The 22,304-nt window shown below is 39.3% G+C and overlaps 1 protein-coding gene across 2 annotated transcripts in view; it reads right to left on the bottom strand.

The window, feature by feature from the left end:
• Positions 1–22,304, bottom strand: part of si:dkeyp-14d3.1 (transmembrane protein 132C) — a 248,783-nt gene that overhangs the window by 25,126 nt on the left and 201,353 nt on the right. For both annotated transcript variants that reach the window (XM_057831522.1, XM_057831523.1), the window contains one exon: positions 18,697–18,840. In XM_057831522.1, coding sequence (XP_057687505.1) covers positions 18,697–18,840 — 144 coding nt within the window. The remainder of the gene's footprint in view (positions 1–18,696; positions 18,841–22,304) is intronic.

Here is a 22,304-nt window from a genome sequence, read left to right as displayed (position 1 = left end):
CGCTTCATTCTAATGTTTAAAACTTGATTGTATTTTTTTCAAGACGGCAAGAAAGATTAACCACTAAGATAATGTGGTTACACAACTGTACAAACGCTCACAACTGCGTATTGTGTTCCAAATTAACCAATCAAGTTCAAGTGCATGTTAAATAGGCGTAAGTACACACCTTCCACAGTTTAAAGAGCTTCTAATTAACCCCAAGTAAAATGACTTTTTAATTAATTTTTTGTGGTCCCACCTTACAGTACAATCCATGTTCTAGGTAGTTTATTCTATCCTTTCATGGCTGAATCTCTCTCTGTACCTATGTGTTATGTTCTTAATGTGCTACAGTTATAGTGACTTTGTTTGGACAAAATGTATGTGTGTTTCTAAGGGCGCTTTCACACTGGCACTGTTTGGTCCTTTTTAAACGGACAAGAGTTCTTTTTCTCAGATAGTCCGCTTTGTTTTGTAAATGTGAACGCGTATCCAAACTCTAGTTAGGACCAAACAAATGAACTGTGGTCCGCTCAAAAATCGTGGGTCTCGGTCCGCTTCCCTGTGAATGCAACTGGAGCCGGGTGCGACTATACTACATTACGTGCAGCGTATTCCGGCAGGGATGCGGGGTTCCTTGCCATGAGGGAGGTACTTCCTCTTGTAAAATTGTCCAATCAATGAATGCACCTTTCGTCCACGTGATGCTACACGTAAAGTTTGGTTGGCGCAGTGTGAATACTGAACCTTTTCAACAATTCATTTGCAAGTGTTATTGCGAGGTAGCTCTCCAACCTACGGCGGCCCTGAAATGCAAAACACAACGGCAAATAAAAAAAAAAAAAAAACGGCAAATTCCAAAAACACAGCGACAAATCAGAAAACACAACGGCAAATTAAAAAACAACTGCAAATCAAAAACAAACTGCAAATCAAAAAACAATATTACATTAGGGAACCAGAAAAAGTAGCCATTAGTCAAAAAGTACACTCATTCCTAATTGGACGAATCTACCGTTAAGACTAGGTACTGATGAACTAGGAAGTTATTCCGCTTCTTGCGTGGTATTTGAAAGTGAGCATTTTCAAAGACGCAAACGTAGCTGCTGATACATATTTTTATTCGACACGTACATGTGAAGTAAAAAATTACGTCATGTGTATCTGCCAAATCAAAATATTCATTTATATGAATGAATATTCTATTGTAGCATCAGTAAGCGTACTGCAGGCGCCGCGATGGTGTGTCAGCGCGACTTTCCTTTTAGTGAATTTGATGTGCCAACACGACGCTCCCATTGGTTGTAAATAGTTGCTGATTGCATGACATGGTTGTGTGCGGAATAAATTATGTGTGAAAAGTTTGTTTGACTCTTGTGTTTACTTCAAAATGGTGAAGTCGTGTGTGGCGGTCGGTTGCAAAAATAGAGAAGATAGACGGAGAGACTTGAATTTTTACCGTATTCCGAGAGACCCGAAGAGGAGACCGAGATTGACTGCTGCAATTCGACGAGAAAACTGGGCTCCAAACGACTACCACAGATTATGTAGTAGTCATTTTATATCTGGTAAGATGCATTTAATATATATTTAGAGGGTTTTGGGCTGACAACCACAATTAAGATCATTGCTAGGCTAATCGCCGACAACATACACTCAGACGTTGTGAATGAACTACCTGAAAATATATAATTATAAGGGGATAATCAGACAGTTGTCATACAATTAATTTACAATTTCACTATTGAGGTCAAAAGCCAAAAAATAAATTAAACTAGGGACAATCTGGAGTAGTGCTATCGCACTTCATATTTATTATATACAGTGGCTTGCAAAAGTATTCGGCCCCCTTGAATCTTGCAACCTTTCGCCACATTTCAGGCTTCAAACATAAAGATATGAAATTTAATTTTTTTGTCAAGAATCAACAACAAGTGGGACACAATTGTGAAGTGGAACAACATTTATTGGATCATTTAAACTTTTTTAACAAATAAAAAACTGAAAAGTGGGGCGTGCAATATTATTCGGCCCCTTTATTTTCAGTGCAGCAAACTCACTCCAGAAGTTCAGTGAGGATCTCTGAATGATCCAATGTTGTCCTAAATGACCGATGATGATAAATAGAATCCACCTGTGTGTAATCAAGTCTCCGTATAAATGCACCTGCTCTGTGATAGTCTCAGGGTTCTGTTTAAAGTGCAGAGAGCATTATGAAAACCAAGGAACACACCAGGCCGGTCCGAGATACTGTTGTGGAGAAGTTTAAAGCCGGATTTGGATACAAAAAGATTTCCCAAGCTTTAAACATCTCAAGGAGCACTGTGCAAGCCATCATATTGAAATGGAAGGAGCATCAGACCACTGCAAATCTACCAAGACCCGGCCGTCCTTCCAAACTTTCTTCTCAAACAAGGAGAAAACTGATCAGAGATGCAGTCAAGAGGCCCATGATCACTCTGGATGAACTGCAGAGATCTACAGCTGAGGTGGGAGAGTCTGTCCATAGGACAACAATCAGTCGTATACTGCACAAATCTGGCCTTTATGGAAGAGTGGCAAGAAGAAAGCCATTTCTCAAAGATATCCATAAAAAGTCTCGTTTAAAGTTTGCCACAAGCCACCTGGGAGACACACCAAACATGTGCAAGAAGGTGCTCTGGTCAGATGAAACCAAATTGAACTTTTTGGCCACAATGCAAAACAATATGTTTGGCGTAAAAGCAACACAGCTCATCACCCTGAACACACCATCCCCACTGTCAAACATGGTGGTGGCAGCATCATGGTTTGGGCCTGCTTTTCTTCAGCAGGGACAGGGAAGATGGTTAAAATTGACGGGAAGATGGATGCAGCCAAATACAGGAACATTCTGGAAGAAAACCTGTTGGTATCTGCACAAGACCTGAGACTGGGACGGAGATTTATCTTCCAACAGGACAACGATCCAAAACATAAAGCCAAATCTACAATGGAATGGTTAAAAAATAAACGTATCCAGGTGTTAGAATGGCCAAGTCAAAGTCCAGACCTGAATTCAATCGAGAATCTGTGGAAAGAGCTGAAGACTGCTGTTCACAAACACTCTCCATCCAACCTCACTGAGCTCGAGCTGTTTTGCAAGGATGAATGGGCAAGAATGTCAGTCTCTTGATGTGCAAAACTGATAGAAACATACCCGAAGCGACTTGCAGCTGTAATTGGAGCAAAAGGTGGCACTACAAAGTATTAACGCAAGGGGGCCGAATAATATTGCACGCCCTACTTTTCAGTTTTTTAGTTGTTAAAAAAGTTTAAATTATCCAATAAATTTTGTTCCACTTCACGATTGTGTCCCACTTGTTGTTGATTCTTGACAAAAAAATTAAAATTTTATATCTTTATGTTTGAAGCCTGAAATGTGGCGAAAGGTTGCAAGGTTCAAGGGGGCCGAATACTTTTGCAAGGCACTGTATGTATGTAGTGAGAGTGCTATCGCTAAACCATATAAACATTAAAAGCCCTAGCTCCATTGACAAATGATATGAAATACATTAGACTTGACAGTGGATGTTAGCAAGAACAAAAGATTTTGAATTGAAAATTTCGTAACTCACCTTCCGAGCACAAGATTCCTTCCGAATTTTCGTGTACGAGGACCTGTTTCACCCAACCATCAACGTAGCATTTATAAGCCTCCAAGCTCTTAAAGTTTTTCAAACTTTCGTGAGAATAGGCTGATTTTGTGTGGACAAGATAGTTGTAAATATCAGGATAGCAGATGTCAGGCGAAGCCAGCGGGTCGAAAAACATCGATTTAGGCATCAAATACGGATCTGGCAAATGGATAAACTGAAGCTTTTCCACGTAACGCCATTTATGCAACGCATCCAATGAGTTTACAGCGTCAGATAACACCGGGACTTCCATGAATTGCTCTATAACTTGCTCGACTAATTGAAAACAATGAGGTCTAAAAAATAGGTACAATATGGCGGCCGGAAACAGCGACACGCCCATTTTGTGACGTAGGTGAGTAGGGTCTATAGGAAACTCGCGCTGACACACCATTCGTACTCCGAGTGACGCAACAATATCATACAGTGATCCCTCGTTTTTCGCGGTTAATGGGGACCAGAACCCACCACAATAAGTGAAAAACTGCAAAGTACATTATATATATATATATATATATATATATATATATATATATATATATATATATATATATATATATATATATATATATATATATTTGAATAAATGGTTTTTAAGCACTTCAAATGTAATTAATGTAATTATGATAAGTTTTAAACATTTTACTGTCCCACTGAATTATTTTTAAACAAGAATAAAGCAAACAAATGCTTGGCTTTATTAAATGCTTCATTGAGTGAGTCCACTGAAGTCTGCTCAAGCTGATCACTTACACACAATGAGTTGCCACAGCAACTGTTTAATAGGTTAAACGATGATTGACGCATGTGGCGCTTTAAAGTTAGCTTCTCTGGCAAGATCAAACATTAGACGTCTATCAATGATCTTTAACTTTAAGAAGCAACTCCTGCAACAAATGCCTGACCAACAAAGATTAGGGAGAGGGAGGAAGGGAGGGAGGTAGAGGGAGACTACGCGATCGGCTCGGGACAGCTCATCTGCATTTATTTATATATTTTTTAGTTGGGAAAAAAAATCCGCGATGGACTGAGGGCGCAAAGTTTGAAGTACGAAGTAGCGAGGGATATTCAGTCACATAAATTAAGATTTTTATTAGGGACATACGCATAAAGTACTTCACGTGTATGTCCCAAATAAAAATATTCAAAGCGGTTGAAGATGGATGGATGGATTTGGTGGAGGCCACGTTCAATCTATTCCTGCATCAATGAAGCAGAACCAATTGTGAACAACATGTCAGCTTACACGTTCATTTTCCTGCTTACATTCCTCCTTATTAGACCATTCATATTCAAAGATAACCACTATTGAAATAGCTGCCCCTTTAACCCTTAACTCATCTTCTCAGCTGAGTGTGAATTAGACAGTCTCTGTCATTCCAGTTCACAAAGAACCCGTAAATGTCTGGGAGGACCCACTGGCACATTAATCAGAGACATTAGGCAGCTAACGGGAGAATACTTACAAGGCACATTTGGGCTGTCTCTGGATCCAGCCCAGGAAATTAACAACTCACCAGACAGAGACAATCCATGGCAGATATGAAACAACGGGACCAGACAGCATGAAGGTGGGCTAAGGCTGTCTTTGCCTTGACAGAAGCAATTAACCACTCAGACTCTTTTACAGTGACGACAGAGCTCATGTCAATGCATTAGCTGTATGTTTTGTCCATTGAAACAGTAGTCAAGACAGCCTGTTTGAACAGGAAAATGGAAAATAGCCAAGTCCTTACAAAACTAATAGATACACTCAGAGTACAGTACTGTACAATGAACACGAAACTTCAAATAATACCAGTAAAAAGTAGTGCTGTCAAATTTATCACATTAACGGGCGGTATTTTTTTTAAAAAAATTAATCACGTTAAAATATTCGACGCATTTAACGCATGGGCGGAAAGACCCGCTCATGCATTACCTCAAACAGATTACAATGACGCCGTTTTTTGCACATTGACAGCTAAGAGGCAGAGAAAGGCAAGTGGACACAGGTGTTCACTGGACCGTGCCCTTTATTGGCATAAGCTTCGGCAACTCCTTCACAACAACGATAAGTATCAGTATTAGTGAAAGCACAACAAAAATAATATTCCTATCTCTCAAAAAATAATGTTTACAAAAAGAAAAGCGCTTCAATCTGTATTAATGAGGCCCTATTCTCACACAGTTAAACAACAATGCAGAGAACTGGCATTCCCAATCAAAATAGCTATGCAAAATACACATAAAACTTACTCAGACTTTGGTCAAACTCTATTCAAACATTTCGTTTAACTCTTGTTTAGCTCAATGGATGGCAATATTTAGTCACAATATACAAACTATCAGAGGTCTCGTATGTTGTGAAGCCAGCACTCAAATGACCGTGAAGTACAATGGAATGGATAGACCCAGTAAACAGGGAACTAAGGCGTCAGTCAAGGGACAAAACACACTAATTTGCTTGATTTCTAAGCAATTTAAAACTCGCCATTTACACCTTGTGGTGTATTTCAATCACTACCTTACGTAGTTAAAGACACTGTGGAAGAATGGCAGGGAGCCCATGTGACGTCACCACTCGGCGACGTCAACAATGGCGAGCTACTAGTTTATTTTTTGATTGAAAATTTTACAGATTTTTAAAACGAAAATATTAAGAGGGGTTTTAATATAAAATTACTGTAACTTGTACTAACATTTATCTTTTAAGAACTACAAGTCATTCTATCCATGGATCCCTTTAACAGAAAGAATGTTAATAATGTTAATGCCATCTTGTGGATTTATTGTTATAATAAACAAATACAGTACTTATGTACAGTACGTTGAATGTATATATCCGTCTTGTGTCTTATTTTTCCATTCCAACAGTTATTTACAGAAAAATATGGCATATTTTAGACATAGTTTGAATTGCAATGAATTACGATTAATTAATTCTTAAGCTATGATTAACTCGATTAAAAATTTTAATCGTTTGACAGCCCTAGTAAAAAGTAAAAGGGCCAGAGCTAATGTCTATTTGACAAGACTGGTATGTATTGATTTATTATAACTAACTGAATGAAAAGTTTCATTCTCAATGAAGGTTATCTAAGAAACTTAAGAGCCAATCCGTATAAACACAATCATTAAAATAAAATCACTATATTTTATTTTGTGGAAGCGGCTGGACAAAAAATGACTTTGGGGGGACAGAGAGAAATGAAGAATACACACAAGAACAGACGGAATAGTGAAACAAAAAAACAATACACGTATATGCTACCTAATACAAGTAGCATTGCTGTGTACCCTTACTGAGGGGACACCATATTGGGAGGTGATAACTAATCACCAAAAGATAGGAAGAGGGGAAGATAGGACAGAAAAAAGTGTGTGAACAAGTGAGTGTGCAAGCAACGGTAGTAGTACCGTATTGGCCCGAATATAAGACGGCCCTGATTATAAGACGACCCCCTTTTTTTCAAGACTCAAGTTTGAAAAAGGATTCTTTGAACACCAAATTAATTTTTATACAGAAAATAATTACAGTACATCTGAAAGAAATGATTATAACAACATTTTGAGAGAAAAAGCATGTTATTTTGCCTCATTCAAATCTTAATATCTGAACATTTAAATATGCAAATTAAAGTGCAATCACATTCATAAATGAATGGCTTCTGGTTTTTGAAATGTAAATAAACCAATCTATTGTGATAAAACAACAACATTGCAATAACTGCATTAGCCATCAAAGTAAAGTCTAATTGTAATTGTAGTCTTGAAACAAATCTCAATAAGGAAAAACATTGCAATGAAATATTGCAAACTGGTTAAACTTGAGAGTAGCTGAGATTTGTCATGACAGAACATTGCTTCAATGATATCTGGCGCCATCTAGCGTCATGAATGGGTATAATGTCTAGACCGCGAATATAAGACGACCCCCACTTGTTCAGTCCTATTTCAATGCAAAAAACACCGTCTTATATTCGGGCCAATACAGTATGTAGATGGGAACCCATAATGAGGTCAAATCACCTTTTAGTATTAATCAGTCGACATTCTGCAATGTGTTTTGTGGCACATAGTCACGCGTAGGAGTGGGAACCTCAGGGCACCTCATAATACGATACGATTCGCGATATAAGGCTCACGATAACGATTATCTCACGATATCACGATACAGCGATTATCGATATATTGGTCAGATATTTGATAGAGGATATTCTACGATACAACTGTTGAAATGGAAAAAAAAAATGTTTCAAAATAGAAAAAATACTGTTTGTCATTTATTAAACAGTGACACATTTTCAATGCAACATTGCTGTAAAATATAAATCTGCAAATTGTATACCTGCACATATAGAGGAAAAAAAACACAACCGCTGATATTTCTTTGAGAGATCATGATGAATGACACCCTTAATTTCTTTAAAGTTTTAAATCTTTTGAAAAAATTTTAACAGAGCTGTAGGTGTCAGTCAGCAGTTGAGCTTGGAGTGGGACAATGATAAAATTGGTGGGTCTTTTCGTCATATATGACCTTTATTGCCAAAAGCATTGTTTTGAGCACTTCCACCATCTGCTTCAGCATTTCAGATGTCGAACTCAGTCAGTCACATTCTTCCTCACCTTAAAAACAACAAAATTAAAAAATATTAGCTACTTAATAGCTTTTGAGTTGAAATCCTGATTTTTTTTTTGTGTTGGAAGTATTGAGTGAATTAAAAAAATATACGAATTGAATGTATAGAAATTAAAAATGCAATAATTACCTATTTTTACTATGTAGGGTACATTAATTATGATGCACATCACCTTATATATCTTGGAAGCTATTCAAGCCATTTTTATAGCTTATTGTGTCAAAATGGCAGTAATAACTAAACTAGATAGAAAGTGGTTCTCAAATAATATCAAATAAATAAGTGAATGCGTGTAGGGTTGTTCGATATTCATTTTCATTCAGTTTAGGGTGCTGGTTTATTTTATATCATTCAACACCAAATGTCATCAAAATAATTTATGTAAATTAAAAAATCAATTACAAGTACATTGCAAAACTTTCTTACCTCAAGTGGTGAAAGCAAAGCAGTGAAGAAATCCTTGTCCACTTCGTCACCAGCTGCCAGTGAACCTTATTTTTGTTAGACTATTCTTGCATACAGCAAAGTCCTTGTTCACCTTACTTCCTCACTTGTTGGTGTAAAATCTAAAGTGTGTCCACATGTGTGATTTGTAGCAATATTTTTCTCTCTTTTTCTTCCACCGTTCTCACAAAGCTTTCTCATTTTTTTCAACCCACTTGGAGCTTCCTCTCTTCTTCTCTTGACGACTTGTGCGCACTTTACCTTCACCGCCACTCTCGAGTGCCTCTAGTGGACTGCCAAGGAATTGCTCAACAAACATTGAGCAGTTTACAGCACCCAATGGCCAATATGTCAAATAAAAGTATTGATATTTGGCGGGAGCATATCGATAACCGATCGGGTTGCAAAATATAGCGATACATCGCTGTATCGAGATATTGTCACTAAAGTTGCACCGATACCAGTATCGGCAGGGGGCGCCGATCCGGCCCGAATTGGTGGTATCGGTATCGACGAGTACCAACATTTAGGGCGCCGATACCATCTACTGGCATCATTTGGACGCAAAAATACTGTCCTCCCCACGTGAGCTAACTTCCCAAATTATTACATCTGTATGTCTTTGTGTCGAAATTACCAGACGAAATGTACACCATCGTCTTCAATATTGCGGATGTACTCTACAACGCATATCCGCGATGTTACGCTGCTCATTTAACATGATATTCACAAACGATTAGCATGCATAAGCTAACGCTTGCTGTTGTAGCGCCGATGTGATCAGAAATGTTAAGACTGTGGGAGACTAAGCAAACTCATGGTTTTATGATGAACAAATGAGTGGCAAATTGAGAGCACCGTACTTCAAACTCGTCCTGTTTATGAAAGTCGATTGTAATATGCTGGTGTTGTGCAGTAATGAGCAGAAGTGACTTCTGTGGCCAGAAAACACTCAAGCGGCGCAGCGCGCAGACTAGATATCATCAAATAGCAATCTAGATGTCATATGCTAGATCCCATGCCAACTCTCGCGCGCACACACTAGATATCATCAAATAGCAACCTAGATGTATTACATTAGATCCCATGCCATTAGCTGCGTGAGCCCAGAGCGACGCATAGTCCATAGACTACATTGATTAAATAGAAACCGCTGAATGGAAGTTAAGCAAGCCAAATCAACCCATACCAGTGACTGTAGATAATGCTGCAAATACTGTTAATTCACTACATGTTACAGATGGACTCGGACCACAAATAGGATGTTTTGCCTATATGGTAAATATAGCTGCTAGAAGAGCTGCAGCAATCAACAGTGTGACCCACTTTACAAACAGTAAAAATTGTTCTCAGCACTTATATACTAAATTTTTCTTCAGATCAGTAAGAAGTAAGCACATAAATATTATGCACTAAAATGCTTGTTTATATGATGGCACTGTTATTATTGCTTGTTAGCAAAAAAATAAATAAATAAATAATAACAGTTGTATTTTCTGTTTCAGAGCATTAAATGTACTGAATTGTATCGAAAATCGTACCGAACCGTGACTTAACTGTATCGTTGCATCCCTTATACGCACACACATATATATATATACACAGTGCCTTGCAAAAGTATTCGGCCCCCTTGAATCTTGCAACCTTTCGCCACATTTCAGGCTTCAAACATAAAGATATGAAATTTAATTTTTTTGTCAAGAATCAACAACAAGTGGGACACAATCGTGAAGTGGAACAACATTTATTGGATAATTTAAACTTTTTTAACAAATAAAAAACTGAAAAGTGGGGCGTGCAATATTATTCTGCCCCTTTACTTTCAGTGCAGCAAACTCACTCCAGAAGTTCAGTGAGGATCTCTGAATGATCCAATGTTGTCCTAAATGACCGATGATGATAAATAGAATCCACCTGTGTGTAATCAAGTCTCCGTATAAATGCACCTGCTCTGTGATAGTCTCAGGGTTCTGTTTAAAGTGCAGAGAGCATTATGAAAACCAAGGAACACACCAGGCAGGTCCGAGATACTGTTGTGGAGAAGTTTAAAGCCGGATTTGGATACAAAAAGATTTCCCAAGCTTTAAACATCTCAAGGAGCACTGTGCAAGCCATCATATTGAAATGGAAGGAGCATCAGACCACTGCAAATCTACCAAGACCCGGCCATCCTTCCAAACTTTCCTCTCAAACAAGGAGAAAACTGATCAGAGATGCAGCCAAGAGGCCCATGATCACTCTGGATGAACTGCAGAGATCTACAGCTGAGGTGGGAGAGTCTGTCCATAGGACAACAATCAGTCGTACACTGCACAAATCTGGCCTTTATGGAAGAGTGGCAAGAAGAAAGCCATTTCTCAAAGATATCCATAAAAAGTCTCATTTAAAGTTTGCCACAAGCCACCTGGGAGACACACCAAACATGTGGATGAAGGTGCTCTGGTCAGATGAAACCAAAATTGAACTTTTTGGCCACAATGCAAAACGATATGTTTGGCGTAAAAGTAACACAGCTCATCACCCTGAACACACCATCCCCACTGTCAAACATGGTGGTGGCAGCATCATGGTTTGGGCCTGCTTTTCTTCAGCAGGGACAGGGAAGATGGTTAAAATTGACGGGAAGATGGATGCAGCCAAATACAGGAACATTCTGGAAGAAAACCTGTTGGTATCCGCACAAGACCTGAGACTGGGACGGAGATTTATCTTCCAACAGGACAACGATCCAAAACATAAAGCCAAATCTACAATGGAATGGTTCAAAAATAAACGTATCCAGGTGTTAGAATGGCCAAGTCAAAGTGCAGACCTGAATCCAATCGAGAATCTGTGGAAAGAGCTGAAGACTGCTGTTCACAAACACTCTCCATCCAACCTCACTGAGCTCGAGCTGTTTTGCAAGGAAGAATGGGCAAGAATGTCAGTCTCTCGATGTGCAAAACTGATAGAAACATACCCCAAGCGACTTGCAGCTGTAATTGGAGCAAAAGGTGGCGCTACAAAGTATTAACGCAAGGGGGCCGAATAATATTGCACGCCCCACTTTTCAGTTTTTTATTTGTTAAAAAAGTTTAAATTGTCCAATAAATTTTGTTCCACTTCACGATTGTGTCCCACTTGTTGTTGATTCTTGACAAAAAATTAAAATTTTATATCTTTATGTTTGAAGCCTGAAATGTGGCGAAAGGTTGCAAGGTTCAAGGGGGCCGAATACTTTTGCAAGGCACTGTATATATATATATATTTTTTTCTTTTTGCAAACAGAGTGGTATCGGAATGGTATCGGACGATACTTCACAGCCAGGTATCTGTATCGGTATCGGGCCCAAAAAATGGTATCGGTGCAACACTAATTGTCACACTCTCAGTCATGTGCATGCCCACTCTAAATGTGTGGGTTAGTCATGCGGAGAAGGTGACTGCTACATGGGAGCCGACGAGTTCTGGGGCAACTGTCTGCCACCCAGGACCCAGGGTGGCCCCCCGGCCCATCCAATTTACCCACACCAACCCTTCGGGAATCAGCCAAGGGAGCAAACGACCAGACCACCATGCCTACCCCACCACTACCCGCTAATCCACAATCCCCCGCGCAGGGCCCCCACGGCCCAGTGTGGGAGTGGACCACCACCCGGCAGAACGACGGCCCCCCAGCCACCGGCGGTCAAAGCAGAACACTGGGACAGAGCAGACGAATGGGGCGAGCAAGACAATGAGAGGAGGCCACCATTGGGCGGAGGGTGGGTACCTAGTAGTTTGGAAGCGAGCCAGCAATGTAATAACATGTTTTGAAATAAAAAAATGTTTACACAAATGAGGGTTTACAGACACCTGCTAAATATAGACAATCATACAATCATTTGTACTGGAGTTTGCTATTGAATGTGCTTGAACCTTTCATATTGCCAGCCTTGCTGTTTGGGGCCATTCAGGAACTTCTAGTGTTATAAAAGACTTGAGCATCTTCTCAAACAAAAAGTGTGTCTGCTTAAACAAGTGAGTCTCTTCAAACAAGTACCAAATGGAGTAGTGGAAACAGTGAAGAGTCTGATCACAGAGGTGAAAAGTTCCTCCTTTGTGCGGCATGGATCTGTTGAGATTTGATAGTTAGAAGATACAACAGCAAAAAAAAAAAAAAAAAAAAGAAAAAGAAAAAAACATCACTATGACTGTCTGTGACTATCTGTCAGTGTACAGAGCTAAAGCCTGTGCAGCTCGATCCGTAAATGACTAATTTATCGCTTGCTCCACTATAAATGTCAATGAAAACAAACAGTGATAATATGAAATGAGAAGTAAAATATCAGACTTTTTAAGCACTTTTCCAAAATCAGACGCTGTTTATAAGAGGGACAAGCTGAATGCAAGAGTTTAGAGCTGCCAAAACTATAAATTCATAAAGAGAACTGTTCGTGCAAAATAATGAGGCCAGAGCATTATTATTGTCTTCACGTCAGACAAGATTTGTGGAAGCAAGATGAAACTCTACAGAGGTTAAAAGGAAAGAAAACGTGACCCCGGGTGACCTTTTCTTTTTCAAATTCACTATAATCACAAGGCCACAAGTGAGTGCATCATTTTATGTGCGTGGTGATTCATTATTCAGGTTTAATGTCACTATGTGTTTCCATTCACTGAGAGCATTGAGCGTGCAGGATGAATGCTCTGACCCAAGATCCCACAGGCAGAGCTGTGACTTTTTCCTTTCGAACATCTTTGCCGACAGTTTAATTTCCCTGCGGAACTCCCCTTAACAATCCAAACTCCCGTATCAGGCATGATGAAGTGAATCCAAGTCACAAAATATCCCCCTTTTTGACTTTGTTCGATCACAGCTTTAAAAAGACATTACTTGAGGTTGATCTTCCTCATCAGACTGTCCATTTTCAGACTAAGTTTCACACAGGACAACTAAAGTGGAAGGAGCTTTTTGCACAGTAGGGTGGCACATCATGCTGCTACTGTGCAACTTCTCAACCACTTCTCTCACCGGAAACACAATCCAGGCACGGTTTCGCATAGATTATTCAGGAGTGAGTGGGAATCCACAGAAACAAAGTTGCTGTTTTGAAGCCTCAACTTTTCTCAGTTATTAGGGATGTGTTGTGTTGTTGAATCTTGTGACCCAGGTTTGAGAAGTCATCTAAAAATATGAGACGGCTAGAATAAGCTGTCAACTGTGACTAAATATCAAACAGTCTTTCATGTGGTTTTTGGCATTTGTTTAATATTTTCAGAAGAATTTATACAGCCATGCTAAACATAGAAATGATTGCATCGACAACATATTTATTGATCTCAAATAATGTTTATTTCTCTGTTTTAATGCAACATCATTGGTTCTTGTCAGAGATGAATACTGTATATTTGTTTTTGGTCTTTTCTGAGCTGGGTTTGATAGTGACAAGCCACTGAATGTAAACTGGGTTTGTTTCGGGCTAGACAACCATCCAAACTATTCCACATAGGGCCGCATAGTGGGTGCTGGATTTCAAGATGACACCTTTTCACCAATCTGGTGTCTTACCAGTGTAATCAGTTGATTGCAGTCAGGTGCTGTTTATTTTAGCAGACACTTTATTGGTTAAACTGTCTGTGGTTGAACAAAAACTAGGACTCACAGCGGCCCTTGAAGACTGCTTTGGACAACCCTGCCCTAAACAGTAGAGTGGGGTCTCCTTCAAAGGTGACACAACAGTACATGAAGCAGGCTTGCATCTCACTACAAACCATTTTATATTTCAATTAAAGCAGGGCCCACAAATTCTTCATTCAGATAACCTGTGTTTGTTGGTATTCTGTGTTATGAGATACAGTGGTACCTCTACATACGAAGTTAATTCGTTCCAGGACTTTGTTTGTAAGTCGAAATGGTCGTATGTCGAGCAGGATTTTCCCATAGGAATACATTATAATTCCATTAATTCGTTCCACGCCCAAAAACCTACACTAAACCCTTAACAAATACTGTTGGTACTATTACAAATGGCAATTAAACATAGCAAAACAAATAAGTTATAAATAAAAATCTGAATAATATAATAATAATCCTAATAAAATAATAATTATTCCAATATATAATGTAACGAATCGGATTCTAATGTGGTGGACACTTTTTGTTGTACCTGAACGCACCGCGGGGCGGATGTCACAGTGAGATAGGACGGTGCGGTAGAGATAATACTTTTTTTGAGAGCACAGTCAACTGCTGCAGACATTAGGGTTTTGTGTTAGATAAGTTGTTAAATAAATGATAAAAACGTGACGAAGCTGGCAATTTCTTTGGCGATGTTACCACAATAATAATTGTCACCTTAACTTATAAAGACTGGCGAACAGTGGTCAGAAGAGGACCGTGGAGCTGTATTGTAGAGCCAGTTCACGGATGCACAACCCACTCTCATATTTTTCTATAATTTGCATCTTCATTTCAAAGGTAAGCATCACTTTTTTCCTTGTTTCACCAGCTGTACCTACTTTTTTGGAAACTTGTGTTGATTTCTCACACAAGAAAATCCACCGTGCGTTCGTTTGCGGTGCTGTCATGTCGTCGTACTTCGAGCACGTCGTCAGTCAAATTTTACGTCGGATGTCGAAAAGATTGTGTGTCGAGGTACCACTGTATATGATTAAGTGACAGGGCGATTGCTCTTAGACAGCAAGGGAAGCTCAGCTTCCCCAAAAATGTCAAAAAATAAGAGATCAAATGTATACTTTTGTGTGTACATGTCACTGACTAAATATGTGCTACAAAAAGCTCAACTTTTGTTCAGAATTAGGTTCTTATCACTGGTTACGATGCGGCTTGCTTTTCAGTCATTCACGCAGCTTCACAGTCCTTTGAACAGTGTGGACATTGTGCATCTCCAGAGTTGAGAATGCTACAGGGAAACGAGACGAGTCATTGGATGAAGGCTGTGTTTATCCCGCCCATTGGAAGCTGTGCGTATCTGGGGTTTATGGGCAGTGGGCGGGGCTTGGCTGGCCCGGATGCTGTGCTTCGCTGCAAGATGATTGGCTGATCTATCTGAGGCCGAATCCTCTTTTGATTCACATCTGAATGAGCGAATCCGTGATCTTGTACTATTAACATCCACGGGAGGCATTTTTCAATTTTCATTCCATTCTTCTGAGTTGACTTTCATCATCATCCTAGCAACACTTGCTTTGTTAAAGGGAACCTCGGACTTAAAAACTTGTAGGCTCTAATAAGCCAAAATGGTTCTCTTTTACTAAAATATGTTTTTAGAAACACATAAAATATTGCCGTTGATTTAAAAATCTATAATATTTAGTAGATGTTTTGACCTACAGAGGGCGTCATGTTTTATACGCGCAATGGACGGACACTACCGGTGTTCTGTAATTCCTTCTTAGCGGAAAGACGTCCAACACATACGCACATCGGTTAAAAGCGGCGAGTACTTACAATTTGTGTTTTTATTGAGTCTTTTATTAGCTTTTCATTGCCTCAAAATACTTTGTGCATGTGCTTCCCTCTCATAATTTTAAGCATTGTTTTTCTTGTGGTAGCTTTGAAGAGTATTAAAACACCTGGGGGACATGCTAATATTCCATCATTTATCCATAAACGCATGCCTTTTGGATTCATATCATGCCACTTTGTGTAGTTACACACAACGCAACACCAAGAAAATGATAGAAATTTGCATCGATTGTCAAGCTAAAACGACCGGCGCCCGAGATCCCCGAAATCTAGCATATTATGTGCATGACGTCACAACTAGGAAACACCCGGCTCAGCGCTTGGGTCCTGACAAAGTACTGAATGGCGGCGATGATGGCGGACAATTTTGTTTCTAGTTGCAGCGACGAATCCGACGTAACGAACGTTCATCTAATGGTGACGAGGAGATTTATGAACCTTTCTTTGGTGTTTTGGGTTATCAATTTGAGCCCAAACAAAAGCAAATGCAGCCTAATGAAACGATTATTGAGGGGAGCAATCACACTGATGAAACACCGGCAACAGATCGTGTGGGAAACACCGAATGGTTTGTTTTGCATTTCTTTTTGTGAAGGTGATACACCGTGACCGCAAAATAATGTATAGAATAATTATCATTTATTGTGCTATCATAGGTTTTCGCTCTGCCAACAGACACATATATCAATGGGATTAAAGGATTTGTTGTATATATTTTACGAGCGATAATTTATACAAGTGTCCAGTCCTATATCGAATGCGTGATATTTTTTTTTATCATAAAAGAGTACTCACTCTGGCCATTTCGAGCTTGGCTGCTCCCCATCCTTTGCTTTGCCTGGGTTGGTGGTGTGGTCTCATCAGTGCCAGTCATCGTCCTCTTTCTTGATATCTCAGGACATTTAGGTGGCTGCGCGTGTATGGTGGGCACTGCATCTGCTTTCAGCAGCAATTTCTTAGCAAAACCTGATTTTATTTGTCCATAGTTCGAATAGCTTTCAGGTGTAAAATACGCACCACACAAAACCGTGCCGGAGGCTGAGTCCGCAAAATTAGCCCTCTTTGCATGGACGAACGAATAAATGGGGATTTGTACACCACATAGCACGACAGGTTTGAACCATTTTAGCGATTTTTTTGATGAAACACGAACGCAACTCTCTCGTTGATAAACAACGATTACACCTGCCTCGACCTTTTGTTTCCTGGCTGTGACGTCACAGCCCCATTCAGCTGTTTCCGGGCTACATTCGGAAATGTTCGTAATTTTCGATCTATTTTCGAAAATTGGTCATGAATGTGATTTATTTTTTTGTTAACTTTATTAATATCTGTTATCTTGCCACATAACGGTTCTATTGATATTTCACAGCCCCTTAGTATTATAATTCTCTTTAAAGCAGATTGTTGATCTGCTGACCACATTAGTCAAGTAGCGTATTTAAACCACCCATCTTTAGTATGTTCTGTCTGTATGCATCTAAACAAAACAAGCTGAAAGCGCACGGTAGTACTTTGCATGTCAAATTTGCCTCTTGTAGCACGTTTTGCCAGTGTAGCACATTTTGGCAGAAAACCAGTTTTGTCATACTCTCGTCTCATCTCATTCGGTCTTTCCTGTTCATTTTGCTTTTGCTGCTCATTAATATCCACAGTGCTGTTATGCTCATTAATGTTCCTCTCGGGTTCAAATTGAAAGGGCTGATCAGATGACATATTTATGTCACTAGAGTCATACTCTGGAAGCCCAGCAGCATAACCCAGTGACTTCACTGCCCTGCGACATCAACATTAATGGTGACCTATTAGTAAATCTAATTTTACAAATTGTATAAAACCAAAAACATCAAGAGGGGTTTTAATATCACATTATTTTAACTCAAAGTAACTTTTATCTTTTAAGAACTTCAAGTTTTTCTATCCGTGGATCCCTTTAAAAACTACTAGTGAAAATTGGGCTTCAGTTTCTGGTGATTTTTTTTTCTTTAATTGTAGCAGCTTGTATTTGGAGACTTGACTTCTGGGACTCTTGTTTCTATCCCTACAGAGCAGCGAGACCTGCTGAGCCCCTCCATTGTCACAAAGTACTCAAAGGCGGACACACTTTGAGCTTCCTCTTATTGAAAGACCAGCATCAGCCGCTGTTAAGTGAACATATCGGACTGTTATATACTATCTGTCGTAAAAGAGGTTACCTTTTCATTTAGATTTACAGTTGCAGGACAGGCATGAATGCCAAAATCTCAAAACAATGCCAATAAATTAACAAATAGAAGTCAAACTGATATCACAATGAATAATATTTATATTAGATATGAGTATATATCATATACCTAGGGCAGAAGTATAAACTCCAATGACAAAGTAGCTAAGAATTCAGGAGGATCACTTTTGTGCCCTGTAAATCTGACAGGGCAACCTTCCAAACTGAATTCATACATCATACTTACAGCATTAAGATGAAGACAAAGTCTCATAAATCCTTCATTCTAAGAGAAAAGTAATATTTTATTACGGAATAGAGAAGTATTATATTACTCACCTTGACTACATCTTCATCTGTGGTGCGACACTCCACTGCCTCAGAGACATCAATAACTGAGGCATCTATTCCGATGGTTACCACCTTCACAGGGACAGCTACAGTCTTCCCGGTCAGGACTGCTGTGTTTAAAATCTCAGTATTCTATGGAGGGGAAAACGGACCATAGTCAGCACAGTAATAGGAACACATTTGTGACAACTGCAAATAAAGAGCAGCAGGACGTCCAATCCATTTGAACTGGCAGGGTTGGCAGCGAATGAACATTTGTTCACCGCCACCTTAACCTCAACCACTTATGGTCATTCACTGACATTGTTATCATGGCAGTGATGGTAAATATACCGTATTGGCCCGAATATAAGACGGCCCTGATTATAAGACAGCCCTCCCTCTTTATCAAGACTCATGTTTGAAAAAAGACTTTTTAAACACCAAATTAATTTCTATACAGAAAATAATTACAGTACATCCGAAACAAATGATAACAACATATTTGAGAGAAAAAGCATGTGTTTTTGCCTCATTCAAATCTTAATATCTGAACATTTAAATATGTAAACTAAAGTGCAATCACATTCGTAAATGAATGGCTTCTGGTTTTTGAATTGTTAATAAACCAATCCATTGTGAGAAAACAACAAAATTGCAATAACTGCATTAACCATCAAAGTGAAGTCTTACTGTAACCGTAGTCCTGAAGCAAATCGGAATAAGGAAAAACATTGCAATAAAAAATTGCAAACTAGTTGAAACTTGAGAGAAGCTGAGATCTGTCATGACAGAACATCGCTTCAATGATATCTGGCGCCATCTAGCTTCGTGAATGGGTATAATGTCTAGACCGCAAATATAAGACGAGCCCTTTTCAGTCTTATTTCAATGCAAAAAAACACTGTCTTATATTCGGGCCAATACGGTAATTCCAGATCGGATGATAACATTTTTTGTAGGTTAGTGTCTTGTTTTGATTTCTCTCGTTTGTAACTTGTTAACTAATAAGATTTCAATTTCCACCTGGTCTCTTCAGCACATTCCCTTGGGTTAACCAATCAGCTCCTCCCAGCTATTGTTGTCTTGCTTAGGTGCGGTTCATTGTGTCATCAGATGGCTTGTATTTATTTCACTTGTTTCATTCAGTGCTTTTCGTTCATTGTTGATGCTGATGTGTTGTTGTTGTAAACCACTTGGCACGTTGTTTTCTGTTTCTTTTGTTATTTTGCTGTCTGCCGTTTAGACATTATTTACTTTTAATGATTCCATGTGCTTTGATTGCCCTTTTGTTTGATACCAGAAAATATATTTTTTTATTTTAAAGCATACCCGCCCCCTTGCTTCACTTCTCCTGCTTCTTCAATCTGCAAACAAGCCCAATCTGAATGAAAACATCTGGACAAACTCAAATGCTATTCAGCTTCTTTGAACTGTGGTTGACTTGTAAGGGACCCCTGACCCTATTCGTAGACTTCTTTTGGTTCACTTTAGGAAAAATCCTCACATAAATATAGATAATATACAGTGGTACCTCGACATACGGTTGCTTCGACACATTAACTTTTCGACATCCGACGTAAAATTTGACTCGCCATTTGTCTCTACACCCAACGACATGCTCGAAATACGACGACATGACAGGACCGCAGACGGACACACGGCTGATTTTCTTGTGAGAGAACTCAACACAGGTTTCAAAAAGGTTGGTACAGGTGCTGAAATAAGGAAAAAGGTGACACTTACCATTGAAGTGAAGATGCAAATTATAGAAAAATATGAGCGCGGGGTGAACTGGCTCAACAATACATTTCCACGATCCTCCACCGACCACCGTTCGCCAGTCTTTATAACTTAAGTTGGCAATTATTATTGTGGTCAAATCGCCAAAGAAATCGACAACTTTGTCAGATTTTTATCATTTATTTCAGATCTTATCCAACACAAAACGCCTTCTGTCCGCCGCAGTTGACGGTGTTCTTAAGAAACATTGTAAGCGAAAGTAAACTCTTAACCGCTACGCTCCCTCTCTCTGTCACGTCAATCAAGCGGTGCGTTCAGGTACAGAAAAAAACGTCTGCCACATTAGAACCCGATTCGTTACATTATTACAGAAATTATTATTATAATATTATTGCGATTTTCAGTTATAACTTATTTATTTTGCTATGTGTTATTGCCGTTTGTAATAGTACCAGCAGTATTTATTAAGGATTTAGTGTAGGTTTTTGGGCTGTTGAACTAATTATTGGAATCATAATGTATTCCAATGGGAAAATCCTGCTCAACATACGACCATTTTGACTTACAAACAAGGTCCTGGAACGAATTTACTTCGTATGTAGAGCTACCACTGTATTATCATAATATGACAGGTTGTGCAATATTTTTTTTCTGAAATTGTCATGAACGTAATCAAGCAGAGGACAGTAAAAGTGTAACTTGAACAGTGATGTACAGATGTTCGTTCATTTTCATTCAAAAACAAAAGTTTTTCCACACAGATGAAGTCTTTTTTCTTGGTGGCTCCATCTTATCAACCACTGTATCACTCCGTCTCACTCCTAAACCTTTCACTCCCCAAACTACCTCCGAACTATCCAAACTCTCACCTGATCGCAACTCTCCTTCAATCACCCGAATTTTGAATCTGGCCAGAGTTGCTCATATACTGTGGCGAGCTGTCATACGACGCGGCAAAATGTAAAGCACTCCCTGAAGCAATCACGTGGTACAGCTGGGCAGCGAAGCTTCGGACTTCATCGTTTTCGGAACCGCCTCTACTGCCGCACCCACTTCACGGAAACGTCCCTTCATTACTCGACACACGCTCCGATGGCTCAGCGCACCTCGTTACATCACTAATATATACGTATGTATACTGTATATATGTATGTGTGAACTATTCCAACAGTTTCCATGCTATCTCGTAGTAGCTCTTAAAACAACATTTAAAAGTACATCAGCGTGATTATGATTGCCTGCGAATGAACTACAAGGAGACACTTGTACCAGCTTGAGTATTCAAAGCGTGTGCCACTTCTACCATGTCCTGTGTCCTCTTTTCTCAGAGGCCTTGGGAGTAATCATTCTGCTTCCAGGCAGGCTAATACCCTAAAGCATCCATCTTCTGTAAGCCACAGGGGTCTTACAGTGTCTTTGTCTTGTCCCTGCGGCAAAGTTGCTACCACAGAGCTGGACATGTTAAGTGCTGCAAATCTCAAAAATCACAAATGGCAACGCATTTAGAATTTGACTGCAAAGGAAGAACTGTATTCGAACAAGCACTGCAAAGAAAACGATGCGAGTGAGACGAGAACTAAGCCTATCAGTTTTAATTGGGCTTCTTAAAAGCACAAATGACAGCCCCAGTTCTTTAAACGGTGTCAGCACTGCTTCATCACTGTGAACACAAGCCTTAACCTTTAATCACACGAGTATACACTCACACACTGGGGTTGTCACAGAAGATAATGAGGGCCCATTAAGATATGTTTGTGGTAACATTTAGTCTCAGCAGTCACCCACTGAACACCTATTCAGTCTCAGAGAAAATATGCATTTATGTGGCCAGCTATATACAGTACATAATTCTCTGAAACACAGTAATGTCTGAC

This window comes from Corythoichthys intestinalis, chromosome 3 (genome assembly GCF_030265065.1).
Source record: "Corythoichthys intestinalis isolate RoL2023-P3 chromosome 3, ASM3026506v1, whole genome shotgun sequence".
NCBI lineage: Eukaryota > Metazoa > Chordata > Actinopteri > Syngnathiformes > Syngnathidae > Corythoichthys > Corythoichthys intestinalis.
The sequence above is the reverse complement of the archived record's forward strand: the minus strand, read 5'-3'. Positions and strand labels throughout refer to the sequence as shown.